The 27,122-nt window shown below is 40.9% G+C and overlaps 1 protein-coding gene across 4 annotated transcripts in view; it reads left to right on the top strand.

The window, feature by feature from the left end:
* The window catches only part of XRCC4 (X-ray repair cross complementing 4), a 298,009-nt gene extending 291,465 nt beyond the window's left edge, over positions 1-6,544 (top strand). For 2 of the 4 annotated variants that reach the window (XM_055428747.2, XM_055428744.2), the window contains exon 8: positions 1,672-6,540. In XM_055428747.2, the coding sequence (XP_055284722.1) occupies positions 1,672-1,783 (112 nt within the window). In that variant the 3' untranslated portion in view covers positions 1,784-6,540. Of the gene's footprint in view, positions 1-1,671 lie in introns of all 4 variants that reach the window. The other 2 variants (XM_088838494.1, XM_055428746.2) reach the window with 2 other exon arrangements.
* The last annotated feature ends 20,578 nt before the right edge of the window (positions 6,545-27,122 follow it).

Raw genomic sequence — 27,122 nt, 5'->3', positions numbered from 1 at the left:
CCTGCCGCCAATCCCTCCCAGCATCAGGGTCTTTTCCAGTGAGTCAACTCTTCGCATGAGGTGGCCAAAGTATTGGAGTTTCAGCTTTAACATCAGTCCTTTCAATGAACACCTAGAAATTTAGGGCTAGACAAAAATGTGTAATGTGTTTTGAGTTGACATTGAGAACTTATACATGTAATAATTATGCTTTTGTTCTGTACTGTATGATTTTCTCCTTCTATAGAATATATTTTCAGAAATTTAATTACATGTTTCAGTAATTATGTCAGTATTTGTTGTTAATTTTAACACTGATTCTCCCAGAGGGTAGTACTTGTCATCTTGAGAATGCACTAATGCCTAGCACCTCAGCATTCCTGTGAGGGTTATGTTGTCTGAACTTGGCTTGCTCAGGATAAGACAGAGCTGTCCCACATCTAATGGCAGCCAGCCATGATTAGTTGTATGCAGTCATGAGGCCAAGGAGGAGCCTGTAGAGGATTCATCTTTAGCAATCTGTACAACTAAGTAGAGTACAGGCTTTTGGAAAAACTCATCTAAACATACTCAACATTTGGGGATTTTTAGTTGATTATTCTTTTGTATAATCTTTTATACAAAGAGCGCTTTTGTAGTTTATGTTGTATCAAGAGCTAAAAATAATAGTTTCCAAATGTTTTGTAGGAATTTGTAAGCATTTTCATTGATAATATCTCATTTACTCTTTAGACCACCTCTGAATCAGGTATTATTATCTCAGTTTCACAGGTGAGAGAACAGAGGTCCAGTTAGGTTAAATGACTTGCCTGAAGTCACCTAACTAATAAGAAATAGACCTGGATTCCAACCTATGAGTCCTGACTTCAAATCCTGTTCTTTTTTTAGCTACACCAAACTGCTGTCTTCTGCCTTTGTGGTTGGAAATAATGGGTATTTCTTTGCATATTATTAGGTTGATTCTGACAGGGTTCATACAAGGGCATAAACATATATTCCTAAGCTCTTCTTTTGATTAAGCTGTTACCTTCCAGTTCACCACTTTTAAGACCAGTTGTGAGTTAGGGATCATGCCTTTTACCCTAGGACTCAGAGAATATTTACGTAAATATAGAGGTTAGTCCATTGATATAGTAACTGCAGTATTGAAACTGAAGAAATTCCCTCACTAAATGAAGATATGTAGATTCAGTAAATGAATATGGACCAACAGCATTTCATCAACAGCTGCTAATACAACAAGGCATTATACACACATATATAATTGAATGACCCCGAAAAGAGATTTATGTGATCAGAACTGCCTGCTATTGAGCTTCAAATGCATGTTCATTGTTAGAATTTAAAGGAGCTGAAGGAAAATGGAAATTGTTTTGAAATTATTAAAGAAATGGATTGAGAAACCTTCTGTATCTTGGCATAAAAATACAGCATAGAGGATATCTTATTTCTTGGCCTTAATTATGAATATTGTTGTAAGGTCTTTGAATTTTCATTAGCTCAGAAAAGAGGCAGATTAATTCCAAAGCAGTTAAAGAAATTAAATTCCTTTCATTTATCTTTATGTTAATGCAACAGTTTGAAAGCAGGGTTTAACTTTTATTTCACTTATGCGTCTCTTAAAATTTTCTTTTATTCTATATGTAGGTTTTCAAAATAAAATTATTTTGATTTTTTTTTTTTTTACTCTAGGCTTGATCCTCCACTACCTGAGATGCCGGAAAAGGATCATGGCCCAGCTGAAAACATGTCCTTAGAAACTCTAAGAAATAGTAGTCCAGGCGACCTCTTTGATGAGATTTAATTGTCTCAAAAAGTACTTTGATATTCGCAAGAATATGTTTTCTATCCCAGTCTTTAAACTGCAAAAACAAAATTTCAACTCGGCAGCGGCTTTTAGTGCACCTTACAATTTAATTACATACACAGTGAGCTGAAACCATTGTGCAAAATGGATTACACATGTATATGAAAATATGATTTGATGACAGTGGTGCATTATTCTAATGTGTTCATTCAGCATGCCTGTAATTACATAAAATCTCAGACCTTTTTATTGCAAAAGTCACATGTACCTTATTCATTTCACACATATTATATGTAGTAGCTGTCTATCCTGTCTAGGAAGATTTTGAAAATAGGACAAATAAAATGTCTACAAATTCCTTTTCAAATAATCATATTCTAAACACTGATGTTTGAGTATTTTAATTTGTGGAATGATGTGCAAAATCTAGTTTTAGTTTTTACACAATCTGAAAATCTGGTGATAAAACTTTTGATTGAAGATTTTGTATTCTTAATAAAATGTTATCTTGCTTAACTTTCTCCTTTACTATAATATACGGTCTTTGTAGAGTGCATATTAATATAAATGTAACATCGTTTTGTATCAAAGCATGTTTTTCAGAGATCTCAAGATCTCAGAACGATTGTACTGTTGGTCCCTCTGCCTAGAATGTTGATATTTATACATTTGGTTTCTTTTCACCTTTCAGATCTAGAATCAAATGTCTCCTACTCCAAGGTGCTTCCTCTGAAATATACTTTAAAAAAGATGTGCATATTCCCGGTCACTCTATCCCATTGGAATGTATTTTTCACTGTATGTATCACTTGGCTTCCCTCGTGGCTCAGAGGGTCAAGAATCTGCCTGCAATGCAGGAGACTTGGGTTCGATCCCTGGGTTGGAAAGATTCCCTTGGAGAAGGGAATGGCTACCCACCCCGGCATTCTGGCCTGGAGAATTCCATGGACTATAGTCCATGGGGTCGCAAAGAGTTGGACACGACTGAGCGACTTTCATTTTCTTTTCATGTATCACTGTCTGGAATTACTATTTTTTTTCTTGCCTCTTATCTCTCTCTTCTCCTTCCTTCTATTTGTCTGTCTTTCTCTCACTAACCTACCACTGTCCTCACCCCCCCGCCTCCCAGTCTGTCTGCCTATAGAAAGTAAGCCCCATCATAGCAGAGGCATGACTATCTGCTTTCTCTCTCCACCTGCCAGTACCTAGGACGGGGCTGGATTCCTAGAGGCTTAATAAGTGTTTACTGAAGAAATAAAAGCATGTCCTTCACAGTGTAGGCACGCAGATGATCTAGTTTCCTTAAGTTACTGGATTACTGTCAACACAAACTCATTAAAAGACTGAACTCTAGCTGGATGGTTTGATACAAAGAAAACATTTTTCAGAAAACATAACTACCTTCTGTGATTAATTAAAAATATACATATATATACACACAAGCTTGACTCCAGAAAGACAATGAGAAAAAAACTATAGGTTATTGTTTATATCAGAAATGCGATTTTCTTGAGAGTTCTGTGGTGACCCAGTGGCTTCTTCTCTGTGCTGCCAATGCAGGGGGCTGAGGCCCAATCCCTGGTCACGAATCTAGCTCTCACATGTCACAACTAAGGGTTTGTGTGCCACAACTAAGACCCAGCACAGCCAAATAAATCAACTAATAAATAGAAATATTTTTAAAAGAGAAATAAGGTTTTATTGTCCATGGAACAACAAAATATTTTAAATAGACATTTTCCTGCATTTTCATTTCTATACTGGTTTCCATTTAAGAGGGAGATTTTTAATTAAATGTAAATATAAACGTGTGAAATATAAAATTCTACTCGGTCACATAGAAAATTCACTTAATAATGAATTTGTGTTATCCAGGATTTACCTTGGATCTTTCCATGGGGATGTGGTACAGAAAGTACCAGAATCTCAAAATAATACTATCACATCTGAATAGACCACAAATGACTGACCAAAATCAGTATACATCAGTGTATGTGTATATATGTATGTACATACATATATGTTTTATATATAGGTATATGTATTTTTTTTGAGAGAAAGAGAAAACAGAATTTTGGCTGGTAACTAGCAGTGAGAAGGGAAAATGTTTCCTAAGTAATGGTAACAATGCAATCTATAGTTCATGGTACAGTAGACTCTCGAACAACATGGGGTTGAACAATGCAGGTCCACTTATAAGCGCATTTTTTTCGATAGTATATAATATGCTCCTACACAGTCTGCAGTTGGTTGAGTCTTCAGATGCAGAATTGTGGATTTGGAGGATCTGAAGATATTGAGGAATGACAGATATGAAAGGCTGACTATAAACTCAGATTCTGGACTGTCTAGAGGGTTAGCACCCCTCTCCCCACATTGATCAAGGTTCAGTTGTATTTTACTTTTTAAGGGTTGTGGATCTTTTCAACCATTGCTGTGTGTCAGATTGATTCAGCTGGTTAGAATAGAGCATAATAAGCCCATAATCATGGTTTCCTCTTTTCTATTTATTGCTATTTTATAGTTCTTGTTCTCTGTTAAACAGACATCTATAGGTTTGGTTAAGAGGTCCAGATTCTGTAGTTCCATGCTATGATTTTTTCCCACATTTTTCCTTTTCTATACTCTAAAATAGATTTTTGTAGAAGACACTGCAATGGAAGGCAAAAGAATTAAGTCATAATGCAGCCTGGCTTTTTTGATCTTGGTGCCCTCACTTCTAAAAACAAGGTGATTACATTTCTGAAGGGTGTTTTTTGGCTTACGGTTTATAATTATTGGCCCTGGCATCAGATAGTATGGGTCAGGCTTCATTAGGGAAGTTCATGGGAGAAAAAAAATCCCGTCTCAGTAAGAGATGTCTTTATTATGTGGTTTTTAAAAGGTCAGGAAACTACTTAAAACTTGTTCTTAGTGGCACATAACTCAAATTTATAAAATTCTAGGTCCCATGTTTTAGAGCCAAGCAGCTCTTTATTGGGTAAGTTTGATTCAACAATGTTTATAAAGGATTAGTTATGCACAAAGTAGAGAACTGGGCCATGTGCGGCACTGAAGGATAAATCCATCCATTTACCAGGTATTTGTTAAGCATTCGTGTTGACCTCCCCTCTGGGCACTCGATGAGGCAGTGAATAATTCTAGTGCTTCATTGCTGTAGAGTTTATATCCTAGCAAGTGAAATTTGGGGTCTGGTCTCAAAAAGTGGAGTGTATGAGATTGGGGCTTGAAACTACTATGTAATGAACCATAATATCAAGGAGTATTAGAATAAGTGACTTAAGGAGAAAAATTAAAAATTAAAGTTTTAGATGAGAATCCATAGAAGATAAAAGATACAATTGGGAGATTAAGAGAAATTGGCAGGAGTTGGGGAGAGTGAGCTAAGGATGTAGCTATCTTCCAGATCAGAGGAGAGTATAGAAGGTGCTGGGGCATCAGCTATGAGGTTAATTTCCAAGTTTACAGTTGTGAATCCTCAGAATGGAGAAGACAGGTTAGAAGACATTCCAGAGGGACTGTTGGCCCAGGGTGTTTAGGAGCGAGAATCTCAGGTATATAATAAAGGTGTGGCGAGCATTGAGCCCCACAGTCTAACGGGCGTTCCTTGGGAAGGTATGGGCTGCCAGAAAACGTCAGGTCATGGAGACCTTCTGGGCATCTGAGGATGAGAAAAGAAGGCCAGTCTGGAGGCCTCTCAGCAGATACTTTAAAAGAGCAGCCAACCTGTATCCTTTTGTGTCTCTCCCATTCTCTTACTATTATTTATGCAGAATCCATTTGAAATAAAGTGAGATTAAATAGCTGACATCCAAGTCCATGAAAGGCCTTATGAACTTACCTATAAATCAGGAAGTTTTAAAAAATAGGTTGTTAACACATTTTGTAAGGGAGTATATAATAACAAAAGAGCTATTCATGTATCCTTGTGTAGCTGTTGTCTGAATTAAAACTTTCCACTGCTAATCTGACAGTTTCTAGGTAAATGCTTCTCAGGAGGGCAGATTTCATTTGCAAGTGTTCGGTGCACAAACATGAAATGATTATCTCCATTTGAATAACTGGAAAAGGATACCTTGGAAAATACATGACAGCATGCATTTTGTGGTTAACTGACCATCCAGCCATCTCTTGTCCTGTCTCCCAGTTCTCTTTCTTACCTGCTCAACCTAAAATGCTCTCCAGCCTCCCTTCTAATTTTCTCCATTTCAAATATCCACGTCTCATTTACAAACTATTATCCTCACCTTCTAATTCTCCTCTCCTCTGTGAGTGTGTGTGTGTTTAGTCACTCAGTTGTGTCTGACTCTTTGTGACCCCATGGACTGTAGCCTGTCAGGCTCCTCTTCTCCCTTGGGGATTCTCTAGGCAAGAATACTGGAGTATGACCTCCGCCAATGGATCTTCCCAACCCAGGGTAAAAAACTGGGGTCTCCTGCATTGCAGACAGATTCTTTACCAGCCGATCAACCAAGGAAGCCCTTTCTCTCCTCTACTTGAATAAAATTCAATATGAATTTTATTGTTCATATGTTGTTTTTTCTTCTCCCTTTTGGAGGTCCTTCATCCTAAACTATCATCTCACAATCTCACTGAGAACTATATGTTCTGAGTGAGGGTCTCTTTGTCCCTTAAGGCTTTGGGATCTATAGAAAAAGAGAGAGAGGGAGATTGGAGCCTACTTCCATCTTGATAGTATCAGTAGATGTTCCTGTTAAGGGCAGGAGCAATTTTGGTGGCTACTGTTACAGCAAATGGAATGTAGGTTAGTCCTGAACTGCTTACTTTTTTAAAATTTATTTTTTATTAAAATATAGTTGATTTACAGTGTTGTGTTAGTTTCTGTTGTATAGTAAAGTGATTCAGTTATACATGTACACATATAACATGTATGATGGTGGTGGTGGTTTAGTCACTAAGTCATGTCCAACTCTTGCGACACCATGGAATGTAGCCTAACAGGCTCCTCTGTCCATGGATTCTTCAGGCAAGAATACTGGAGTGGGTTGCCATTTCCTTCTCCAACATGCATATATATATTTATGTGTGTATATATATATATATACAGTCTATACATAATATACATATATATTCTTTTTCATATTCTTTTCCATTATGGTTTATTACAGGATATTAATATAGTTCCCTGTGCTCTACAGTAAGACCTTGTTGTTTATTAATTCTATATATAATAGCTTGCATCTACTAATCCCAAACTCACAATCCATCCCTTCGCTGAACCACTCACTTTGGATTTAGAGATCATCTCCAACTTTACTATCTTAGGTATAACATAACCAGTCAAATAAATGTAGATAGATTAGATGATTTTTATAGAACCTGCTCATATAAGACTCTTATAGAAATCTATCTTACTCTATACTTCTCTGAAAACCAAGCCTTAGACCAGGGCTTGCACACAGGCAATTTATTTGGGGAATATCATCTCAAGGAGCAAAAGTGTGAGACCAGATGCATTAAAAAGAAAAGGAAGAAATGCCAGTGCAAAAGCCTCATCAAGGCAGATAGTCCTTTGGGTGATATATCCCCAACCTGACCAAGATCTTCTGAAAAGTGAAAGTGGTAGTCTCTCAGTTGTATCCGACTCTTTGGGACCCCATGGACTGGGGACTTCCAGGTTCCTCTGTCCATGGGATTCTCCAAGCAAGAATACTGGAGTGGATTGCCATGCCCTTCTCCAGATGTTCTTCCTGACCCTGGGATTGAACCCAGGTCTCCTGCATTACAAGCAGATTCTTTACTGTCTGAGCCACCAGGAGCCAAGATCTTCTGAGGCATCTTCTAAAAAGTATCTCAGAACTGTGCGTCCAGGGGCAAAAAGCATTTATCCGCAGGTTCCTGTTTCTCATTGCCCACATGCTGCACATGCCCCTGCGTGAACACATATAGCAACAGGTGCTGTGTGACCTTCAAGCCCGATGGGAAGAGTGGCTGTGTCTACAGTAGCTTCAGGTCCTGATGTATTTCAGAGCCAGTTCCAGTACATGTATTTCCTGAAAAGCCACTGCTTCCTTTTTTGAAACTTTATTAGTGGAATGGTTTCTTGAAACAAACAAGAAAATACCCAACTAATAGGGAAATCAAATATATTCTCCAGAGAAGATTTCAATTAATTCTCATAATCGTCAATTAACAAATTGTCATTCGTTAACCAAAATCACTGCAGATGCTGATTGCAGCCATGAAGTTTAAAGACGCTTACTCCTTGGAAGGAAAGTTATGACCAACCTAGATAGCATATTAAAAAGCAGAGACATTACTTTGCCAACAAAGGTCCATCTAGTCAAGGCTATGGTTTTTCCCGTGGTCATGTATGGATGTGAGAGTTGGACTGTGAAGAAAGCTGAGCGCCGAAAAATTGATGCTTTTGAACTGTGGTGTTGGAGAAGACTTTGGAGAGTCCCTTGGACTGCAAGGAGATCCAACCAGTCCATTCTAAAGGAGATCAATCCTGGGTGTTCATTGGAAGGACTGATGCTAAAGCTGAAACTGCAATACTTTGGCCACCTCATGCAACGAGTTGACTCACTGGAAAAGAGTCTGATGCTGGGAAAGGTTGGGGGCGGGAGGAGAAGGGGACGACCGAGAATGAGATGGCTGGATGGCATCACCGACTCTGTGGACATAAGTTTGAGTGAACTCCGGGAGTTGGTGATGGACAGGGAGGCCTGGCGTGCTGTGATTCATGGGGTCGTGGAGAGTCGGACACAACTGAGCGACTGAACTGAACTGAACTGAACTGAACCTTACTATTAAAAGAATGTTTCAAGAGAGCTTTAATCTAGAATGGTATAAACACATTTATGACTAAAACAAGAAGGTAAAACCACTTTCATAATTAAAGTTTGTATAACATTTTATAATATAAATTTGAAAATTCATTAAAATGCCATTGAAAGTAAACATAAGTGAAAGTGTTAGTTGCTCAGTCATGTCCGGCTCTTTGTGACCCCATGGACTGTAGCCCTCCTGGCTCCTCTGTCCATGGGATTTCCCAGGCAACAATACTAGAGTGGGTAACCATTCCCTTCTCCATGGGATCTTCCTGAACCAGGGATCAAACCTGTGTCTCCTGTAGTAGGAGGCAGATTTTTTACCACTGAGCCATCCAGGAAGCCCAACTACACTAGATGTGTTTTCAAATCATTGATGACTTTTAGTAAGAGTATAAAACATCTGATCTTTATCAACATGGGCCAGTACTAAAAATTTTATTTATAAATTAATTTTTAAATGTGAGATGTCACAAAGGTGCCACCTTTGGTAGAATAATATATATATATATTTATCCTTTAAAGAATACAAAGCAACATAATTTTTATCTTGGTTTTTCTCAAATGGTCAAGAGACTACTTTTACATTACATTTCTATGCAGTGACTAGGGCTTCTCTCTCTCTCTCTTTGTCTCTCTATCTCTGTCTCATAATTGTTCTGATTGGGACTTCCCTGGTGGTCCAGTGGTTAAGAACTCACCTGCCAATGCAGGAGACGTGGGTTCAATCCCTGACCCAGGAAGATTCTACATGATGTGGGGAAACTAAGCCCTTCCGCCACAACTGATGAAGCCCACATGCCTAGAGCCCATACTCTGTAACAAGAGAAGCCACCACAATTAAAAGCCTGTCAAGGAAGAATAACTGCTGCTCATTGCAACTAGAGAAAACCCGCATGTAACAAGGAAGACTCAGGGCAGACAAAAGTATAAATAAATAAATAATTTTTTTAAAATTTTTTTATTGGAGGCTAATTATTTTACAATATTATATTGGTTGGTTTTGCCATACATTGACATGAATCCGCCCCGGGTGAAAAAACAATCTGATTGAAAACCTCATGAGACTTCTATAATAGAATCCCTATTAGGACAAAATGGTGGCAGTGATGATGGGAGAAGTAGGCTTTCAGTTCAGTTCAGTTCAGTCGCTCAGTCGTGTCCGACTCTCCGCGACCCCATGAATCACAGCACGCCAGGCCTCCCTGTCCATCACCAACTCCCGGAGTTCACTCAAACTCCTGTCCATCGAGTTGGTGATGCCATCCAGCCATCTCATTCTCTGTCGTCCCCGTCTCCTCCAGCCCCCAACCCCTCCCAGCATCAGAGTCTTTTCCAGTGAGTCAACTCGTCGCATGAAGTGGCCAAAGTATTGGAGTTTCAGCTCAGCATCAGTCCTTCCAATGAACACCCAAGACTGATCTCCTTTAGAATGGACTGGTTGGATCTCGTTGCAGTCCAAGGGACTCTCAAGAGTCTTCTCCAACACCACAGTTCAAAAGCATCAATTCTTCGGCGATCAGCTTTCTTCACAGTCCAACTCTCACATCCATACATGACCACGGGAAAAACCATAGCCTTGACTAGACTTGAAAGCGCTCATTTTGTCCTTATGCTTTGCAAACATTTAGGGACTTCATGCATGTGAATGTTTCCAGAGCCCTTTTAAATAATATTGGAAACAATCTTGTTCCTCTCCCTTAAGAGATATACCATGTGTCTCTGAAGAACTAAATTTACGGAGAAGTAATTATATCACTATGAAAGATTAAAACATTGTCAATAAATGTTTTGCTGTTCACCGCCACCACTTAGTTGACTTGCTTTGGCTGATAAAATATGGATGAAATATACTGTTTTGAGCCTAGGAGTTAAGAGGCCTTACATTTCCTATTTTTCTCTTTGGGAGCTTCTGATCTCTGCCATGAGACTGACATGTTCCAGGTAGCTGCTGCCTCTCTTGCCCAGGCCATTGATGAGACACAAAGCAGAACTGGACTCCATCCCAAGCTGGAGCTAAGCTCACGATCCTGAAACCTTTAGAAGAGCATCTGAGCCCAGGCTAGAGACACTGAGCTATAGTCAACCATGCTGGCTGTGAGCGTGAGGATAATTGCTTGATACTCAAAGCCATTGAGATCTGGGGTAGTTTTGTTATATAAGCTTATTTTGACATGATCTGACTAAAACAGTTCGTCACATAGGATAACAAACAAAGATAATTTTACATTTGTAATAGCTTTCAGTGTTTTTAATGCAAAAAATAAAAATAAAAAATCTAGTATCTTCTGACTGCAACCTGATAATAGAAAAAATGGAAATGTGAATTTAGGGATCAGATTAAGCCAACCTTCAACTCTCTGTCTGCCAGCTGTTAACTGTCTAACCCTGGGCAAGTTCTTCGAGTTTTCTTATCCATACAATGAGAATTAAATAAGATAATGCAGATAAAGCCCTCAGCCCAGGGCCTGCTTCATAGTAAGTGAAGCACATATGGAATATCTTAAGATTGTCAAGATACTGTTTTATTTTATGATGGTTGTGTTGCATGTAATGGATCAGCACAGTTACATACAACCAGACTATCGGTTAAACTGACCCTCTCTTTGAAATTTATTGGCTCAAGCTACTTGTCCCTGATCTTTTCTAGTCTGAAGCTCTTCCCACGATTTTTTATTTTCCTGGATTCCTGTGGGGTTTATTTTCAAGTCTACCTCTGCTCTCAGTTCTGCTGGGCTAAGTCTCATGTGTTATCAATCCTGATTTTCTCCTGTCTCCCCTCCGTGCCAGCTCAACTGTGGAACTCATTTCATTGTCTTTTATTTACATGGCAAAAGCACTCAGAAATCTCTGTGTATGGCAGAATTTATTAAAGGTGCAGGTCAGAGAGAGGCAGTTTACCTTAAAACAAGCACTTATATTTGATTTTACCATAACTCTATTCATTAAAGTCTTCTGGGGGGGGATGGAAGGGAGATCTGCAAAAGAAAAAAGATGGTGGAGTAGAAGAACGTGCGCTCATCTTCTCCTGTGAGAACTCCAGAATTGCAACTCTCTGTTGAACAACCATTGACAGGAGAATGTTGGATCCCACCAAAAAAAAAAAAATTACCCCACATCCAAGGGCAAAAGAGAAGCACAACAAGACAGTAGGAGGGGTGAAATCACGTCTAGAATCAAAACCCCATACCCACCAGAGACACTCAGAGGGCTCAAACAAAACCTTGTGCACACCAGGACCCAGGAACCCCACAGAGACTGAGCCAGACCTGCCTTTGGGTGTTTGAGTGTCATCTGCAGTGGCGCAGGCAGCAGTGGCCTGTGAGGGGACAGGGCCTCTGGCTGCAGCAGATCTGTGAGGCCTGGCGTGTGACATAAGTCCTCTTGGAGGAGGTTGACATTAGTCCCAGCATAGGGCCATGGAGCAGACAGCCCACAAACCGCAGAACAATGATACCAAAGAAGTTCTCACACTGTTATGAAAGTTCTAGGACCCACAACATATTTCCCAACCTGGCAAAGGGACTAAGAAACCCCAGGGAATATGACCTTGGAGGCCAGTGGGATTTGGTTACAGAACTTACACAGGACAGGGGAAACAATCTCTTGGAGGGCACAAACAAAACCTTGTGTGCACCAGGACCCAGGAGAAAGGAGCAGTGACCCCACAAGAGACTGACAGACTTGCCTGTGAGCATCCAGGAGTCTCTGGCAGAGGCATGGGTTGGCAGAGGCCTGCTGCGGGGTCAGGGGCACTGAATACAACAGTGCTGGCATAAGCACTTTTGAAGGAGTTCCCCATTACCCCACCACAGTTTGGCCTTAGGCCAAACAACAGGGAGGGAACATAGCCCCACCCATCAAGAGAAAATTAGATTAGTTTACTGAGCATGGCCCCTCCCATCAGAACAAACCCAGATTCCCCCACAGCCAGTCTCACCCATGAGGGAGCTTCCACAAGCCTCTTGTCCTTATCAGAATGAAAACCATAAGCACAGAAAAGTAGCCAAACTGATCACATAGATCCCAGCCTAGTCTAACTCAATGAAACTATGAGCCATGCTGCGTAGGGCCACCCAAGATGGATGGATCATGGTGGAGAATTCTGACAAAATGTGGTCCAGTGGAGAAGGGAACAGCAAACCACTTCAGTATTCTTGCCTTGAGAACCATGAAAAGTATGAAAAGGCAAAAATATACGAACAGAAAGATGAACTCCCCAGGTCAGTAGGTGCTCAATATGCTACTGGAGAAGAGTAGATAAATAGCTCCAGAAAGAATGAAGAGATGGAGCCAAAGTGAAAACAATGCCCAGTTGTGGATGTGACTGGTGATGGAAGTAAAGTCTGATGCTGTAAGCAACAATAATGCATAGGAGCCCGGAATGTTAGGCCCATGAATCAAGGTAAACTGGAAGTTGTCAAACAGGAGATGGCAAGAGTGAACATCAACATTTTAAAAATCAGTGAACTAAAGTGGACCGGAATGGGCAAATTTAATTCAGAAGACCATTGTATCTACTACTGTGGGCAAGAATCCCTTAGAAGAAATGGAGTCACCCTCATAGTCAACAAAAGAGTTGGATAGGTAGTACTTGGGTGCAATCTCAGAAATGACGGAATGATCTCTGTTCATTTCCAAGGCAAACCATGCAATATCACAGTAATCCAAGTCTATGACCCAACAACTAATGCTGAAGAAGCTGAAGTTGAAGGATTCTATGAAGACCTACAAGACCTTCTAGAACTAACACCCCAAAATGATGTCCTTTTCATTATAGGGGACTGGAATGCAAAAGTAGGAAGTCAAGAGATACCTGGAGTAACAGGAGTTTGACCTTGGAGTACAAAATGAAGCAGGTCAAAGGCTAACAGAGTTTTGCCAAGAGAACGCCCTGGTCATAGCAAACACCCTCTTCCAGCAACACAAGAGACGACTCTACACATGAACATCACCAGACTGTCAATACCAAGATCAGATTGTTTATATTCTTTGCAGCCAAAGATGGAGAAACTCTATATAGTCAGCAAAAAACAAGACCGGGGGTGTACTGTGGCTCCGATCATGAGCTCTTTATTGCCAATTTCAGACTTAAATTGAAGAAAGTACGGAAAACCTCTAGACCATTCATATATAACCCAAATTGAATCCCTTACGATTATACAGTGGAAGTGACAAATAGATTGAAGGGACTAGATCTGATAGAGTGCCTGAAGAACTATGGATGGAGGTTCCTGACATTGTACAGGAGGTGGTGATCAAAACCTTCCCCAAGAAAAAGAAATGCAAAAAGGCATAATGGTTGTCTGAGGAAGCCTTACAAATAGCTGAAAAAAGAAGAGAAGCAAAAGGCAAAGGAGAAAAGGAAAGATATATCCATCTGAATGAAGAATTCCAAAGAATAGCTCGTTCAGTTCAGTTCAGTTCAGTCGCTTAGTCGTGTCCGACTCTGCGACCCCATGAAACACAGCACGCCAGGCCTCCCTGTCCATCACCAACTCCTGGAGTTCACTCAAACTCATGTCCATCGAGTCGGTGATGCCATCCAGCCATCTCATTCTCTGCCGTCCCCGTCTCCTCCTACCCCCAATCCCTCCTAGCATCAGACTCTTTTCCAGTGAGTCAACTTGTCACATGAGGTGGCCAAAGTATTGGAGTTTCAGCTTTAGCATAAGTCCTTCCAATAAACACCCAGGATTGATCTCCTTTAGAATGGACTGGTTGGATTTCCTAGAATAGCTAGAAGAGATAAGAAAGCCTTCCTCAGTGATCAATGGAAAGAAATAGATAAAAGCAACAGAATGAGAAAGACTAGAGATCTCTTCAAGAAAATTAGAGATACCAAGGGAACATTTCACACAAAGATGGGCACAATAAAGGACAGAAATGGTATGGACCTGATAGAAGCAGAATATATTAAGAAGAGATGGCAAGAATGCACAGAAGAACTATACAAAAAAGATCTTAATGACCCAGATAACTGCACTGGTGTGATCACTCATCTAGAGTCAGACATTCTGGAATGTGAAGTCAAGTATGCCTTAGGAAGCATCACTACAAACAAAGCTAGTGGAGGTGATGGAATTCTAGTTGAGCTATTTCAAATCCTACAAGATAATGCTGTGAAAGTGCTGCACTCAATATGCCAGCAAATATGGAAAACTCATCAGTGGTCACAGAACTAAAGAAGTCAGTTTTCATTCCAATCCCAAAGAAAGGCAATGCCAAAAAAAAAAATTCAAACTGGAAGGACTGATTCATTGGAAGGACTGATGCTAAAGCTGAAACTCCAATACTTTGGCCACCTGATGGGAAGAACTGACTCATTGGAATAGACCCTGATGCTGGAAAAGATCGAAGGCAGGAGGAGAAGGGGACAACAGAGGATGAGATGGTTGGATGGCATCACCAACTCAGTGGACATGAGTTTGAGCAAGGTCTGGGAGTTGGTGATGAACAGAGAAGCCTGGTGTGCTGCAGTCCATGGGGTCACAATGACTTGGACACAACTGAGTGACTGAACTGACTGATATGTATGATTGTTGTACAGCAGAAGCTAACACAATGTTGTAAAGCAACTACACCCAATTAAAAAATTTTTAAGTCTTCTGGCTTTCCAACTTACGAATCTCCCATTGGCAACTTGTCTCCTAGGACCCAGCCTCCAGCCCCATTGTCTTCCCTTCTCTCCCTCTTTTCCTTTCCTCTCAGCTTTCTCCCAATTCCTCTTATTTTCTCATCAAGAGCCAGTCAGATTTTGTCTCTTTCTTTTCACTGTTCCTTGTTTTTATCAAATAGGTAGCATGTTTTCGTGTAACATTTTTCCTAGTGTTAAATGTTAGTACTGTCTGTCCCCCACCATACCTGCAATGTCATTGTTAAATGATGGAATGACTTCTGGGCAAGTAAGACCTGATTGAACATATTGACCCATCTACAGAAATCATGTGACTGTCAGAAAGGAGGTGGTTTTGCCACTGAAGTATAAAAAATGAAGAACTCCAGTGGAAAACACCATTAAGTGTCTGTCCAAGTGCTTTTTAGGCAAGAGAAAATCTATCCCAGAGCTTTAAGTATGCTCATGTGTTCACTCATTAATCCATTTATTTGTGTCTCCCTCAAAAGATGAAATTGCAGTTCTTCTCTACTGGCTGTAACTAGTTATCTTTCCTTATAGTTAGAATCTCAAACTTCCGACTTGGAGGCGGATATTCATTCTCAACAATATGTCATGTGAAGGCTATGTTTGTTTAGCAAGAATTTTATGTTCTATAAAAAATGTGACATTTGAAGAAGGTGAAGGAGAGAACAAAGTATATAATAAAACAAATACTAGTATATTCTTGAGGAATTCCATGTAAAATGTTGACATTTCTGAAGGGCATTTCTATATTTGTTTTGTTTTATTTTTTATTTTCTCTTACACCCCTAACCTATCATATGTGGATCAGTAACTTTCAAAACTGCCAACAATCAGCCCATGTTGAAGTTTGTTATTGTTGTTATTGGTAGTAATCCGGTGATAATTTCACTTTTACTATTCTTGGTACAGTGACCTTACTAATCTCAAGAATTTGAAATTTGGATTCTGTACAATTACATGATTCCTCAACCTCACACTCAATTCTCACCTGTGGTTAGAATATAAGTTCTAACATGTATATGTTCACTCATTCATCAGGTAGCTCCCAAACACTTTGTGCCAAGCACCCTGCCAGGCACGGGAGATAGAAAATGAGTAAGAGATCACTCTTGTCTCATGATGTCTAGAAGTCTCGGCTAACGAAGGAGGCAGAGCTGTGCGCAGACAGTCAGGATGTGTGAAGTGCTGTAAAAGAACTGTTGTACTCGGGGTGCTCAGAGCTCACAAGGGGAGTCACCCTACTCTTGTTTTGTTGGGAGACTACAGGGAAAAGAGACTGTGACCAAGGGAAATTTGAGAGAGGAGATAGGAGAAGTTCGAGCTGAATTCTGGGATGACTCTGGCATTGCCACTTGGCTGAGGGACACTCAGCCGTGTGTGAGGCATCTTCACTGCTTTGTGGCTGCAGTGAAGCGAGAAAAAGAAAGATGAGCCGCAAGACTGAGAAGGTAGTATGCTAAGTCACTTCAGTCGTGTCCGACTCTTTGCAACCTTATAGACCATAGTCCACCAGGCTACTCTGTCCATGGGATTCTGCAGGCAAGAATAGTGGAGTGGGTTGCCATGCCCTCCTCCAGGCGATCTTCCCAACCCAGGGATGGAACCTGCTTCTCTTATATCTCCTGCATTGGCAGGCAGGTTCTTTACCACTAGTGCCATCTGAAAAGGTAGTTCAGTTCAGTCCAGTCACTCAGTCATGTCCGACTCTTTGTGACCCCATGGACTGCAGCATGCCAGGCCTCCCTGTCCATCATCAACTCCCAGAATTTATTCAAACTCATGTCCATCGAGTTGGTGATGCCATCCAACTATCTCATCCTCTGTCGTCCCCTTCTCTTCCCGCCTTCAATCTTTCCCATCATCAGGGTCTTTTCCAATGAGTCAGTTCTCATTAGGTGGCCAAAGTATTGGAGTTTCAGCTTTAGCATCAGTCCTTCTGATGTATATTCAGGACTGACTTCCTTAAGGATGGATGTTTGGATCTCCTTGCAGTCCAAGGGGCTCTCAAGAGTCTTCTCCAACACCACAGTTCAACAGCAGATTTTAACTTGAATGAATGGCTATAGAAAAATCTTAAGGAAAGTAAGTGGTGACCTGACTAGCTCTGTGCTTTGAAAGGGAAACCTGAAGGCAACATAAGGGCATAACCACAGACCCCAGAGGTCCCTCACCTCTTTGCAGCGGGTATAACTCTCTGATGCTATTCCCAGCCTGTCTGGAAAATCGTTAGAACCCACTTCATACTGCCACAGATTGAGCATTTCCAACAATCTCTGGAAGTTCTGAGAAACTCCTGATAGAGTTTCTCCACCCACAACAGAGAGCCCCTTTCTAATGCCTGGGCCCAGGCTGTTGGTACGAGCAGAAGTGGTTTCATCATTTCCTCTCAGAGTGATTTCAGGATATTTCTAAACCTCTTGTGGAACTGGCCACTTTTCTTGATCATTCCCGTCCCTGTTCTGACGTTTCCATTTCCTGCTGAATGCAGCTGCTGTACACCTCTGGAGGAGTGGCTATCACTGTCATCATTAATTTACTTCTCCTTGCCCCTCTTTCTGGAGGCTGTGGGGTATGACTGTGCTGCTACAACCAGTGTCCACATTTATTCTGTAAGGCTTCAGCACTTTGCATAAAGTTACCGGGTCTGGGTCTAAATCTTGCTGGGGAGGGAGGGAGTAGATTTCAATACACTGGTGCCAGTCAATGGATGTTAAATAACATAAAGCATCATGAAAGAGGGGCTTACATCCTGAAAAGAAACCTTATGAACTAACTCTTTATTCCCTGGGATTTTGATCCCAGGACAATTAAGAGCTACAGATTACCTTTTCCCCAAATATAAAGTGGCAGAAATAGCACTTTTTGAAAAATCAAATTATATTCTGTTTTCAGGTTTCAACAGAAAACTTGTGACAGTATTTCTCACTGTCTTTCTAGTAGATACACCTATTAGCATTATTTCTTCACAGATTTCAGTGGGCAAGTGCCTGAGAAGGTACTTTTCTCCACCTCACTAATGAATTTGGCAATAACTGAACTTTATAAGAATATAGAAAATCTTCATGAGTCAGTCTCCCAATGCACTTGAAAATAATTAGGTTTTCTATCATGTCCCTTCATCTCCTTATCAGAGAAGGATTTTCAATCAGGCTTTCTATGAATGTGGCTAAATCATACCATAGAATCACTGAGAATATCTTAAATATTAAAGCAGGTACTGGCGTCTCTGGAGCCTTGACACAGGTGCCAGGATCTCCACATCAGTCCTGCTAATAGAACAACCCAACAGCCTCTTCTTATAAAGAAATGTGAGGTTTAGTCCTTATTTTATTCCATTTAATTAGAAAACAACTGAAAATCCTGTCTTGCATTTTCAACACATGTTTCCAATTAGTGCAGCCAAGCAGGACCCTGAATTTGATAAAAGCACTGACGTGTACCTTTGGTGCCTGTACAATGTACTCTTTCATTTTACAAGGTGGCTGAAGTGCAGTTTTAAATATCTTTTTTTTTTTTAATGTTAACAAAAACCCAGGGGTATAAACTTAGAAAAAAAGTAAAGAGAGGCAAACACGATTTTGTTTGAATTGCCTGCCTAGACTTTTAGAACCCTGTATGCAGAGGAAGCTTATTTGGCAAACTCCACATTGGGCGTTTACGGGCTTGTGTGCAAAAAGCATTATGGCTTATGCGACTTGCGCTCAGAGGCCATTAGGCGGGAGATCCATCACGTCAGGAAATACCACTTACCATACTGTAAATTTGCTTCATGTGACCGATCTGCTTAAAAGGCAGTGGAAATCCCATTCAAATAAATTGTTTCGGACCACGCTATAACCGATAGGACTTTTGCCTTCAGCACGACTCTTTCTGGGTAACTTTTGGAAGCTCATGTGTCTTTAAGTAGGAAAGTACAACTGCTGTCCAAGAGTCTGGGAATTAGATGCGGAAAAGCCTAATTTAGGTCATTGCATCCCACCTCCTGCCAAAATAAAGGGAACTAGCAAGAGGGAAAAGTAAGATAAAACAAGTAAAAGACTTTATGACTCCTTCTCATGGTGTGTGTTCTGAGCTGTCCCAGGGACAGTGGAATGATTTTCCACTTTGGGTCATGGGAAAGCATGATGTCTTTAGTCCCAGAAGGTTGAGATACATACTGTTATAGGGTCCTACATGAAGATTAACAACCAGCTTCTTTGTGCCTGGATTTTATTGTCAGAACTACCATTCCATGTTTGACCCATAATTGACAGACTAGAGAAACATGCTCATCAAGAACAATAAACTCCATCTCCTAGACTCATCACCAATTGCTCAGAAATATCCAAAAGGGCCAAGATAAGAACACAAATCTGAATAGAATAAAACTAAATAAGTGGATCCCTTATAACTAACTTCAACTTGAGAAAAAATAAGAACACTTCAGACCTATTCTCTCAGTAAATTTCAAGTATATAAAACTTTATTATTAACCATAGTCATAAGCTGTGTATTAAATCTCTATACCTAGTTATCTTATAAACTGAAAGTCTGTGCCCTTTGATCAATATCTTCCATTTCTTCCCATTCCCCAAGCCTATTATGACTGTCATCATACTCTGTTACTATGAGTTTGGCTTTTCTTTAGTTTCTACATATGAGTGAGATCATATGATATTTATCTTTGTGTGTCTGTGTTTCACCTAGTATCAGTTCAGTTCAGTTCAGTCGCTCAGTCGTGTCCGACTCTCCGCGACCCCATGAATCACAGCACGCCAGGCCTCCCTGTCCATCACCAACTCCCGGAGTACACTCAAACTCATGTCCACAGAGTCGGTGATGCCATCCAGCCATCTCATTCTCCGTCATCCCCTTCTCCTCCCGCCCCCAACCTTTCCCAGCATCAGAGTCTTTTCCAGTGAGTCAACTCGTCGCATGAGGTGGCCAAAGTATTGCAGTTTCAGCTTTAGCATCAGTCCCTCCAATGAACACCCAGGATTGATCTCCTTTAGAATGGACTGGTTGGATCTCCTTGCAGTATAAGGGACTCTCAAGAGTCTTCTCCAACACCACAGTTCAAAAGCATCGATTCTTCGGCGATCAGCTTTCTTCACAGTCCAACTCTCACATCCATACATGACCATGGGAAAAACCATTGCCTTGACTAGACGGACCTTGGTTGGCAAAGTAATGTCTCTGCTTTTTAATATACTATCAAGGTTGGTCATAACTTTCCTTCCAAGGAGCAAGCGTCTTTTAATTTCATGGCTGCAATCAGCATCTGCAGTGATTTTGGAGCCCAAAAAAATAAAGTCTGACATTGTTTCCACTGTTTTTCCATCTATTTCCCATGAAGTGATGGGACCAGATGCCATGATCTTTGTTTTCTGAATGTTGAGCTTCAAGCCAACCTTTTCACTCTCCTCTTTCACTTTCATCAAGAGGCTTTTGAGTTCCTCTTCACTTTCTGCCATAAGGGTAGTGTCATCTGCATATCTGAGGTTATTGATATTTCTCCCAGCAATCTTGATTCCAGCTTGTGCTTCTTCCAGCCCAGCGTTCCTCATGATGTACTCTGCATATAAGTTAAATAAGCAAGGTGACAATATACAACCTTGACGTACACCTTTTCCTACTTGGAACCAGTCTGTTGTTCCATGTCCAGTTCTAACTGTTGCTTCCTGACCTGCATACAGGTTTCTCAAGAGGCAGGTCAGGTGGTCTGGGATTCCCATCTCTTTCAGAATGTTCCACAGTTTATTGTGATCCACACAGTCTCCAGTTTCATCCATATTGTTGCAAATGGAAGGATTTCCTTCTTTTTTGAAATCTGAATGATAGCCCACTATGTGTGTATGTATGTGTATATATATTGGCAGTTCAGTTCATTCGCTCAGTTGTGTCTGACTCTTTGTGACCCCATGGACTGCCCATTATATATATATATATATATATATACACCACATTTTCTTTATTCATTCATTCATTTTTTTGACAGTTTATTTCCATGTTTTGGCTGCTGTGAATAATAATGCTGCAATGAACTAATTTTCAACAAAGGTGCCAAGAACACATAATGGGGCAAAGATAGTCTCTTCAATAAATGATGTTAAAAAAAAAAAACCAGATTACCACATGCAAAAGAATGAAAGGGCTCTTATCTTACACCATATTCAAAAATCAACTCAAAATGGATTAAAGACTTAAATGTATGCCCTGAAACCATAAAACTTCTAGAAGAAAGCAGGAGGTAAGCTCCTTGATGTTGGACTTGGAAGTGAATTTTTTGGAATTGACATCAAAGCACAGACAACAAAAGCAAAAATAAACAAGTGAGACTGCATCAGACTAAGAAGTTTCTGCACAGGAAAGGGAGTCATCAGCAAAATGAAAAGAGCTGTGGAATGGGAGAAAATATTTGTAAGTCATATATTTGATAAGGAATTAATGTTCAAATATATAAGGAATTTCTACAACTCAGTAGCAAAAGCAACAAAAGCCATATTTTAAAATGGGCAAACGTCCTGAATGGATATTTTTCCAAAGAAGCAGTAAGATGCCCACAGGTATACAAAGAGATGCTCCACAGCACTAATGATCAGGGAAACGCAAATCAAAGCCATAATGAGATATTACCGCACAGCTAGGTGTGTGAGGTGTTGGGATGACTGTCACCAGAAGGTAAAAGATAGTAAGCATGGGTGAGGATGTGGAAAAGGGGAAACACTTGTGTGCTGTTAGTGAGAATGTAAACTGGTTAAGCCATTATGGAAGACAGGACGGGGGTTCTTCAAAACATTATAAATGCAACTGCCATATGATCCAACAGTCCCACTTCTGTATGTATCCAAGGAACATGAAATCACTCTCTTGAAGAGATATTTGCACGGGCCTGTTCATGTTAACTTTAAATATACAAAGTAAACATCTGAGCTTTCACCATATGTGACTGTTGGGCTGTTTTCCCTGTAGGTCCTCCCTGGTTATTGTTTATCATTTTAACCAACCATTTGGATCAGACTTTAGGTTTCTGCTCCATCCGATCATTCCTTTGTCTCCCTACGATGAGTTCCTTAAGCTGCTACTGCCCCATCCTACTGCTTCATCCCCAAAAAGGGCATCGAACCTTTGATTCTCCGCAGCACAGCAGAGACCAGGTTGTTACTTCACATAAATCTTTATCAAGCTCCCCAGGAGATTCCATATTGGTAAATTCAGTGGTTATTCCATGCTACAAATCTGATTACTTGCAAACTCAACAAGTATGCAAGGAAGGCACACCACACTGACTTAATTTAGTTACCGAAGCCACCTATAGGGAGTCACCAGCAAAGCATCCGCCTGCAATGCAGGAGACCTGGGTTCGATCCCTGGGTCGGGAAGATCCCCTGGAGGAGGAAATGGCAACCCACTCCAGTATTCTTGCCTGGAGAATCGCATGGACAGAGGAGCCTGGTGGGCTACAGTCCATGGGGTTGCAAAGAGTCTAACATGACTGAGTGACTTCACTTTCAGCAGCATGCAGCCATGTTGCAAGAACCAACTTAATCAACACATTCCCTCCAGCACACACTTAGGCACCTCCCTCAAAGTCCTCTAACCTATCCTCCCTCCTGGGCCAAATTACCATGAGGCTCCAGAGGAAAAAGGAAGCCCTCATCTCGTCATCCTAGAGTTGGCTTCCTAGCCCATCGCTGTATATCCCGGGATCTGTCTCTTTGTAGGATGACCATGTTAATTCTCCAAGGGAAGCTCCATGCTCTGCCTGAGCTAGCCTCAATCTATTAACTTCAGTAGGCAAATGGTTCACTATCAGTCTATTTCTCCCAAACTGTTGCTGTTGAGTCATTTAAGTTCAGTTCAGTTCAATTCAGTTGCTTAGTCGTGTCCAACTCTTTGCGACCCCATGAACCACAGCACACCAGGCCTCCCTGTCCATCACCAACTTCCGGACTTTACCCAAACTCATGTCCATTGAGTCGGTGATGCCATCCAGCCATCTCATCCTCTGTCGTCCCCTTCTCCTGCCCTCAATCTTTCCCAGTATCAGGGTTTTTTCAAATGAGTCAGCTCTTCACATCAAGTGGCCAAAGTATACTACACTTAAATATGGGGTATCTGCAGCCCAGTCAGAAGTCTTTTATAAAATGTCAGCTTCAGACATAGCCAACTTTCCTGCACCCTTCAGATTCTCTGATACGAACATCCTGTATGGGAGCAGTAATGAAGAAACACATGCATTTATGCACACAAACACACACCTACACACTCACATACCGGCCTGAGTGCTTTTAGAGGGGCATCTTAACAATAAACAATATGCTATTACAAAGCAGCATAAATCTATACAAAGAAGGAGTTTTCTGCTCTCCTCCACCAGAAAAAGTGGCTTCACGGAAGAGGAAGTCTGTTAGCTTATATTTGATTTATGTGACTAAATGGACCTTTGGGCTTAAAGTGTCTGAATCCAGATTATTATTTCTCCCCCAAGAAGAACAGAGGGTATTTACTTTCTCTGTTTTTCAGAACTGAGAGGCATACTGGGTTGCTTTTCCCAGAATCAAAAATCTGTCTGCTCCAGGTATCTCTTCTTGGGATATAAAAAAAATGACTTGCAGCATCAAAGTGGGAGATTCCTCAGCTGCTGCCTTTTGGTGTCTAAGAGCTTTGAAGTGTGGTCTCATGCAGGAAATCCCATTGCATCTGATTTGCTGAGGGTTTGTGGTTTATACACATCACTTCTCTATAATCTAGGCTTCCTTTATCTATTAGATAATAGTGATTCTTTGATTCCAGAAGGTTTTCATGTCATGCAATAAATTCTCACAACATCTTTTCTGAATTGTGAAATGATAGCTGTGTCTAAAAGAAAGACAGGAATATTTTTCTAACTGTAGAACTGTCATTAGGAGAAAAGATAAAGAGACTTGCCATGTAGTTTCTTGGGGTGGCTTATAAGAAATTTAATCTGATTAATTGCCTTTTAAATAAACACTCTGCAATGAATCAAAGCCATCTCATTTTTTTTTTTTTAATTTCTGCTATGTGGGACTAGCCCATTATATAAAAAGAAAGCTTTTCCTCCATCCGCTTGATCTCTCATGAGCTCTTCATTGGCCCCCACTGTTGTAACTGTCTCTGGCTTTCCCATGAATAAAATGTACCTCCTCAGGTCTCTTGTCCTGGGACATTTCTGAATGACAGAGTAGGTAATAAACTGACACCAAAGATAGATGAAAGTTAATTTGTATTGGACTTCCCTTTGTCTTGTCATATGATCTGTTTGACAGGCCTTCACTGACCTAACCCAGAGTTACTGACATAAGATTTTAGTTGTTGTTTAGTCGCCAAGTCATGTCCAACTCTTTTGCAATCCCGTGGACTGTAGCCTGCCACGCTCCTCTGTCCATAGGATTTCCCAGGCAAGGATACTGGAGTGGGTTGCCATTTCCTTCTCCAGAGGATCTTCCCAGCCCAGGGATCTGTCTCCTGAACTGGCAAATTGATTATTTCCCACTGATCCACCAGGAAAGTCCAAAGATTTTAGACTTTGTAGCCAATCAGTGGGGCTTTTCTTTTCATCATTTAGTGACCCTCGAGTGCACAGCATGGGCCCATCTGGGTTCCGTGTGCAGTAAAGATGCTACCCAGAGACAGCATAGTGAGTGCAGGTGCTTCAAACAATTTTTAAAATATGGTTGTGGACCCTTATTTCAATAAACTCTACAGTGAATCTCAGTATGTAAAACAACAAAAGAAGAGTTGCTTGGTTGGGATAAGATCCTGGAGCTCTGCCCCTCATCCTTTGGGAACAGATTTGCAAGCAATTGGTCCTGTGATTGAGAGAACAGATTCAAGAGTCAAACAGTTGAGTTGAAACCCCAGTTCTGGATGATCCTTGGGAAATGTCTTCCTTCGTGAACCTGAGTTTTGTCCTATTTGAAATGCAGCCAGTAGTCTTACATTTCAGGTGGATGTGAGGATTAAGTGAGATCATGTAAAATAGTATTAAGCACAGTTCCTGGTGCACAAGAATAACTCCATTAGAGGGGCAGCTTATTAATGTTAAAATGCCACTTCCTTTGTAGCCAGAACTGTTAGAGAGGAGCATGGGGGCAGTATGAGCAGGAGGCAACAAAAGCTGGTGCTGGTGACTAACCCCTCCCCTGAGGATAGTGGAACAATCTTATAAACTGAGTTAAATCACTCCCCGCTGTGACTGACAATGACTAATTCAGCAGAAGGGAGTTGGCCACCCTTATTGCAAAGTTGATAGGACTTCGTGTACAGAAATTCAGGTCACTGATGAGCTTTAATCCCACAGCTCCTGCCACAGTTCTTATCTTAGAAGACATTTACTCATTTGCAGAAATTTCAACCTTTCTCATAAGCTGAATAGAATTTCCTGGGCATTCCTAACGGACTTCCTGGAGTGAAATACACTCCATTAATGGTGTATTGATAGCGTGTTGGTGTATAAAATATTAGCTTGGAGAGAGACAGAGGATTTGATAGATGATAAGTAATGGGGATATGAACTGGAATGCTCATGTTGAAAACAGAAAAATGGTCCCCTTGCACCACAATATTTGAATTCTTTCAGTTTTGCTCTGCTGACAGAATCACGAAACACAATATTTCAACTAAGTGTGTTAGAAAAGTATTGGCATTAAACTAATATCGAGCAACTTGAATGATTTCTTAGAAGTGACTGAAATGCATTTCCTCACTTTTTCTTTCATTTGTTCATATTGCTCCAGATAGGATTGCACAAGCGATGATCTTGCAAGAAATAAGACCTCCACTGCAAGTGGTATGCGCCATTAAAATACAAAAGAAAAGGCTCAAGCCAACAAAACTGGAAAAAAAAACTCATATTTTTCTTCCCCTATTTTTAATCTGTCTAGACTCATTTCAACGTGGTCTGATTTGCTGATCCCAAACCTGAATACGTCATCGAGACTTTGACAGGATACTGAGGGAGGACAAGAGCCCCCCACTCATGTTGTAGCTATTTCAGGGCTATTTCTACTTCTCCAACTCCTTATGACCACGGGGGCCTCTTGAAGCATATTACTGAGAGGTCATGTGAATTTTGGCACTAAGGATCTGTCTCTTGTTGCAGAGTCCCTGATACCCCAGTTCTCTAATCCATGGTTTTTTAGCCATGGCTTTTGTCTGACTATCCCCTATTTAGCGAAAAGGTAGATGCTTTCTAGAAGCCAGTCGTGCCCACTCTTCACATCTTGCCTCATGAGTCACTCAGACGTGCTCCTGAGACAGGTCCCAGGAGCAGAGACATCGTCATCATTTCTTCCTTCTCTAACTTAATTTTGAAAGAGACAGAGGTGAGCCAATATCTTCCGGAGTCCTCACTGCGTGTCTGTCTCTGCTTGGGAAGAGTGTCAGCAAGCTCAATGGAACTCATAATCTCCCTGCTGCCTTTAGCCACGTCTTTTTCCTGCCTGGGTGTTTTCCAGATGGGAGAAAGGTACCAACCTTATCATGGTTATTATTGACTCTTCCAGCTCCCTGACCAGATGTTGTTCCCCATCCTAGCCCCTAGTCAATCAGCAGACGTTGTTGTTTCTTCCTCTGTCGTGGCCAGTTCTCTCTATCCCATGAATTCTCCCTCCATGTCTTCCTTCTTCTAACCTTGCCCCATTCCAATTTTTTCTTCTACTTCAGTCATTTCCCAGCTCCACATTCTCCAGCAGCTCCCCACTGCCTTCAACAGAGTCTCATCTTCTTAAATTTTCTAATAAGTCCTGTCATATGAATCCTCCTCCCTCCAGCGACATTTGTACCATCCTCTGCTTTGTTACCCCTTCCCCTCAAGCACCCTAGACTTGACTGACACTAAAGTATTCCATCTCATCACTTTCTTTCTTCACCTCCAGTCCTCTGCAGTCTGCTCTTC

The sequence above is a fragment of the Moschus berezovskii genome, chromosome 8 (assembly GCF_049115385.1).
Source record: "Moschus berezovskii isolate FMDL1 chromosome 8, NW_MosBer_1.0, whole genome shotgun sequence".
NCBI lineage: Eukaryota > Metazoa > Chordata > Mammalia > Artiodactyla > Moschidae > Moschus > Moschus berezovskii.
The sequence above is the reverse complement of the archived record's forward strand: the minus strand, read 5'-3'. Positions and strand labels throughout refer to the sequence as shown.